Genomic DNA, 6,000 nt, shown 5'->3' with positions numbered 1-6,000 from the left:
AAGGATGGAAATATTTAGAGACCTTTTCTCTCAAATCCCATGATGATCTGAATATACCCCCAAATGACCAAATAATAAATCACCCTCTGTCAGACTTTGGGGTGTCAGTCAAAACTGGTGAGCCCCATCTGCTGCAGGGGGCAGGGGAGAATGCCACGATGTGTGAAAATAACTCCTCTGCAAACTCTAGATACTAACACAGATAACCCAAAAATCTTGATTTACCCAGCTCAAACCCACAGGGCTATTTATGATTTATTTTGACCTACTTCCTGATCCTTAGGCAATTGGATGTGACTTAAACGTCACTTCTATGTGAGGGTTAACTGATTCTATTATCCGAAAGGTGATCAAAAATAGCTAGGAAAACTACAGGGGAGGGGGAAGCCTGTCAAGCACAGAAAAACATAGAAAATAAACAAAAAGCAGAACCCTGTGTCTAATGGTGAAATCAGGGAAGAAGTTCACTTTTCTGCTAGCAATTTCCTGAGTCAGCTGACCTAAGATAGATACATAAATTCTCATGAGATTCCTGAGGTAGGAAAGGCAGTTGGTTTGACCGACAGCAGAGAGCTTCCAGAGCTGGCTGGTGTGACCATCTACACTACAGGAATGCAGTGGCCATCTCTTCTTCCAGGTATGTGTTGGCACATGTAAGGAATTCCCAATGTTGGAGTCCAAGTGGGTCCTTGGCTTTGCATGAGAAAGAATTCAAGAGCAAGCCGACCGTGTAAACCAAAATATGGGGAATATAGAAGATCTTCTCCACAGAGTAGAGGCCAGTTCTCCCTACTGAGGAGAACAACACCCCTTTGGGTTGCATTATTATTATTATTAATCATAGGCTGAGCAGGCTATTTCTTAGAAAGTAGTAGTGATATTCTAAACTTGGGAACCCTTCCCTTTTTTTATTATACAGGCTGTTTCAAAAATCTTTATACACAAGAAAAAAGATACCTTGACACGTGTTTGCCATAAAAGGGAAAGAAGACTTCATTTGTGTGTAGAAAGAGTTGGCCAACATGGATAGAATATTTTGTAAAATTTTGTAATGAATATTTCATTAATAAAGGAATATTTAGCTACAGTTTCTCCTTTTCTCCATGTATGGTGACTTTTGGAACACACTATACTTCATAAGGTCCCTCCTAAAACAGTTACAATGTCGGTGAGAGTTTCTTTTTTAGCATGATGATATATTCTAACTAGGGCATAATGAGCTGCAAGGTCAACACAGCAGCTAATTTCCTTGCCATCTGGATTTCAACCTATCTTAACTTGTTCTGCCCACATCCTGTTTTTGATCAGCACGGTCAGGGCTTTTGATTCTGAGTTAAGCAGTGCCTGCTGGTTTCCTAGCTCAGTATGACCGATTGCACCTTGACTTACCCCGTCAGGAGCCACTTGATCCAATAATTAGCTGTCTTCTCTTTCTCCTCTTTCCTCTATTCTGCTTTGAACACCTTTAAATTGTGTTTTCCTTCCTCAACAACCTATTCAAAGCAGGTTCATAAGCGTCCCACAAATTTTCCTTAAGGTCCAATCCAATAGTTTATTCATCTTCTTCCTCATGAGTTGTTTTTTTTTTTTTTTTTTTATTTATTTATTTTTTATTGTTGGGGATTCATTGAGGGTACAATAAGCCAGTTACACTGATTACAATTGTTAGGTAAAGTCCCTCTTGGAATCATGTCTTGCCCCCATAAAGTGTGACACACACTAAGGCCCCACCCCCCTCCCTCCATCCCTCTTTCTGCTTCCCCCCCATGACCTTAATTGTCATTAATTGTCCTCTTATCAAGATTGAGTACATAGGATTCATGCTTCTCCATTCTTGTGATGCTTTACTAAGAATAATGTCTTCCACTTCCATCCAGGTTAATACGAAGGATGTAAAGTCTCCATTTTTTTTAATGGCTGAATAGTATTCCATGGTATAGAGTTGTTTTTTTTTTTAATTAATCTTTTCCCCTTGAAAGTTTCTATGGCCTAACAATGCACTGACTTTCTTCCTGTCTCTCTTGCCATTCTTTCCTCCACTTCCTTTTTCTTTTTCCTGTGATAGGAAAATGAAAAATAATGATGACATGGATGGAACTAGAGGCCCTTATCTTAAAGTGAAACTAGTCAGACTCAGAAAGACAAATACCTCATGTTGTCACTCATAAGTGGGAGTTAAGTAATGTGTACATACAAACACAGAGCGTGGAATGATACAATATGGAGACTCAAAAGGGTGAGGGTGTGGGAAGAAGGGAGTTAATGAGAAATTACTGAGTAGGTGCAATGTGCGATATTTGGGTGATAGATACCCTAAAAGCCCTGACTTCACCACTAAGTACATATTACAAAATTACACCTGTGCCCCATAAGTTTATCAAAATAAAATAATAACATCCAACATTTTTCAGAACTCACTATGCACCTTACCTGTATTAACCTATTTAATTCTCACAATAGGCTTATAAGACGGGTACTGTTGTTATCATCCCCATGCTACAGATGAGAAAACTGGAGCACAGAGAGGCTATATTGTTGTCTAAAATTACACAGCTAGTAAATGGCAGAGCCAGGATTTGAACCCAAGACTTCTGGCTCCAGATTTTTGCTATAATACTCTTCCCACACTATTCGGTCTAAGGTCTTCTGTTTTTCTACTCCTTCTCCCTGTAAGGAATCTCATAATCCCATGACTTAAAACACCGCCTCTATACAAATGGTTCCATAACTCTGAAATCCCATCCGTCCTTCCAGCCCCAGAATATCAATATCAACAGACACAATATCAATCAAAGCTTACATTTATTAAGCAGCTACTTTAGCCTGGCATCAGCCTAAAATTGCTTTACATTCATTATTGCATAGCATCTCCATGTTACAGATAAGAAATGGCTTCACAGAGCAGTTATGTGAATTGCTCAAAGTCTTGCAGCTATGTAGTTTGGGAAGCAGGGGATAGACTATAAAATCTATAAAATAGTCTAGGCACAGTGGCTCAAACCTCTAATCTCAGCACTTTGGGAGGCCAAGACAGGAGGATTGCTTGAGATCAAGCGTTTCAGACCAGTCTGGGCAACGTAACAAGACCCCACCTCTGCCAAAAAAATTTTTTTAATTTAAAAAAAATTAGCCAGACATGGTGATGTGTACCTAAACTCCTAACTACTCAGGAGGCGGAGGTGGGATGCTTACTTTAGCTCAGGATTTTGAGGTTACAGTGAGTTATGATTGAACCATTGCATTCTAGCCTGGGTGACAGAGCAAGACCCTGCCCCTAAATAATCATATGAGCTATACTTGAAGGCAAATGCCATGTCTCTCTCGCCTTTGCATTCCCTAACATAGTAGCTTTATATATGAGATGTTCAGTGTACATCTATGAAATCAAATGTGAGAGAAGCTTCCATTTGGGAAATTGGAGACAGAGTACTAAGATACTTGTGAGATGGAGTACTTGTGAATTTTGGTTATCCATGAATCTTTCCATGTTCACTGGATAAAAGAGGAGTGGGTAATGGAATGAGCATCAGGTCAAGAAGAATAGGATTCTGGTCCAACTGATAATAGAGGGAACTTTACAGAGAAAGAATTAAAGGGCATCCAAATTGGAAAGGAAGAAGTCAAATTATAATAGGCAGCAGCCAGCATTTATGGAGTATTTTCTGCCAGATATGTGTTCTACACATTTCCCTCATTTAAGTCATCACCACAACCTCACAAAATAGGCAGTGACATCACCATGTTTCTTTTTTTCCTGTTAATTTTATTTTTTTATTTATATTTATTTATTTTTATTAAACCATAGCTGTGTACATTAGTATGATCGTGGGGCACCATACACTTGGTTCATAGATCATTTGACACATTTTCATCACATTAGTTAACATAGCTTTTGTAGCATTTTCTTAGTTATTTTGCTAAGACCTTTACATTCCACATTTACTAGGATTCACATATACCCTTGTAAGATGCACCGCAGGTGTAATCCCATTAATACCCCTCCTTCCCCCTCCCTCCCCTCCCTTTCCCCTTTCTCCCTATTCTTAGGTTATAACTGGGTTATAGCTTTCATGTGAAGGTCCTACATTAGTTTCATAATAAGGGTGAGTACATTGAGTACTTTTTCTTCCATTCTTGAGACACTTTACTAAGAAGAATATGTTCCAGCTCCATCCATGTAAACATGAAAGAGGTAAAGTCTCCATCTTTCTTTAAGGCTGCATAATATTCCATGGTGTACATATACCACAATTTATTGATCCATTCGTGGATCGATGGGCACTTGGGCTTTTTCCATGACTTAGCAATTATGAATAGGGCTGTAATAAATATTCTGATACAAATATCTTTGTTATGGTGTGATTTTTGGTCTTCTGGGTATATGCCCAGTAGGGGGATTACAGGATTGAATGGCAGATCTATTTTTACATCTCTAAGTGTTCTCCATATCTCTTTCCAAAAGGAATGTATTAATTTGCATTCCCACCAGCAGCGCAAAAGTGTTCCCTTTTCTCCACATCCACGCCAACATCTCTGGTCTTGGGATTTTGTGATATAGGCTAGTCTCACTGGTGTTAGATGATATCTCAAAGTAGTTTTGATTTGCATTTCTCTGATGATTAAAGATGATGAGCATTTTTTCATGTCTGAAGGCCGTGCGCCTGTCTTCTTCAGAGAAGTTTCTCTTCAAGTCCCTTGCCCAGCCTGCAATGGGATCCCTTGTTCTTTTCTTACTAATGCGTTTGAGTTCTCTGTGGATTCTGGTTATTAAACCTTTGTCGGAGACATAACCTGCAAATATCTTCTCCCATTCTGAGGGCTGTTTGCTTGCTTTACTTACTGTATTCTTGGCTGTGCAGAAGCTTTTTAGTTTGATCAAGTCCCAATAGTGTATTTTTGAAGCAGCTTCCATTCCCCGGGGGGTCCTTCTCATAAAAAACTCACCCAACCCAATTTCTTCAAGGGTTTTCCCTACACTCTCTTCTAGTATTTTTATAGTTTCATGTCTTAGGTTTAAATCTTTAATCCAGTGAGAGTCTATCTTGGTTAATGGTGAGAGGTGTGGGTCCAGTTTCAGTCTTCTACAGGTTGCCAGCCAGTTCACCCAGCACCATTTGTTAAATAGGGAATCTTTTCCCCCACTGAATGTTTTTAATTGGCTTGTCAAAGATTAAATAATGGTAAGTAGCTGGATTCATCTCTTGGTTCTCTATTCTGTTCCAGACATCTACTTCTCTGTTTTTGTGCCAGTACCATGCTGTTTTGATCACTATCGATTTGTAGTATAGTCTGAGGTCTGGTAGTGTGATTCCTCCTGCTTTGTTTTTATTTTTGAGTAATGTCTTGGCTATTCGAGGTTTTTTCTGATTCCATATAAAACGAAGTATTATTTTTTCAAGATCTTTAAAGTATGACAGTGGAGCTTTAGTGGGGATTGCCATCACCATGTTTCATATAAGGAAACACAGCGAAGTTAAACAACTTGCCCAAGTTTGCCCAACTGGTGTCTCAACAACTTAACCCCTGGAGACATATTTCATCATCTACAAAATGAGTCAGTGGATGATTTCTAAAGTTTCTTAAAACCCTGGGATTCTGTCATGCTGATGACTCTTTGGAAATTCTAACTTAAGATTTGCACCCATATTAATGAGCACGGGGTTGTTGGTTGGGCTGAAAACTAAGCTTAAGGAAATATGATAGTGCCCAGATTGCCTGAGTTTTAGGTGCTGGATAACACTATTCAGCCATATGGTTTACCAGTTGGCTCTGTGAGGTAGTCATTATTCAAGTGGGTATAAGGTTTGTGTACTTGCTATACATTAATGATAATACAAAAATAGGAGGAGGAGAATTTTAAAGAAAACATTCAAAGACACTGCCATTAAGCCAAGATGAGAATAAACTCATTGGAAGACCAAAAATATTAACCATGCTTTGTGAGTACAGTTGCATAAGTAACTTATCACAAACCAGACCTGGTACCTTCTTTGGGGAAAG

At 39.0% G+C, this 6,000-nt stretch overlaps 1 protein-coding gene across 3 annotated transcripts in view; it reads left to right on the top strand.

Moving 5' to 3' along the window:
- Positions 1-519: 519 nt before the first annotated feature.
- Positions 520-6,000, top strand: part of ADGRE3 (adhesion G protein-coupled receptor E3) — a 79,029-nt gene continuing 73,548 nt past the window's right edge. For all 3 annotated transcript variants that reach the window (XM_053584946.1, XM_053584948.1, XM_053584945.1), the window contains exon 1: positions 520-637. In XM_053584946.1, the coding sequence (XP_053440921.1) occupies positions 613-637 (25 nt within the window). In that variant the 5' untranslated portion in view covers positions 520-612. The remainder of the gene's footprint in view (positions 638-6,000) is intronic.

This window comes from Nycticebus coucang, chromosome 3 (assembly GCF_027406575.1).
Source record: "Nycticebus coucang isolate mNycCou1 chromosome 3, mNycCou1.pri, whole genome shotgun sequence".
NCBI lineage: Eukaryota > Metazoa > Chordata > Mammalia > Primates > Lorisidae > Nycticebus > Nycticebus coucang.
The sequence above is the reverse complement of the archived record's forward strand: the minus strand, read 5'-3'. Positions and strand labels throughout refer to the sequence as shown.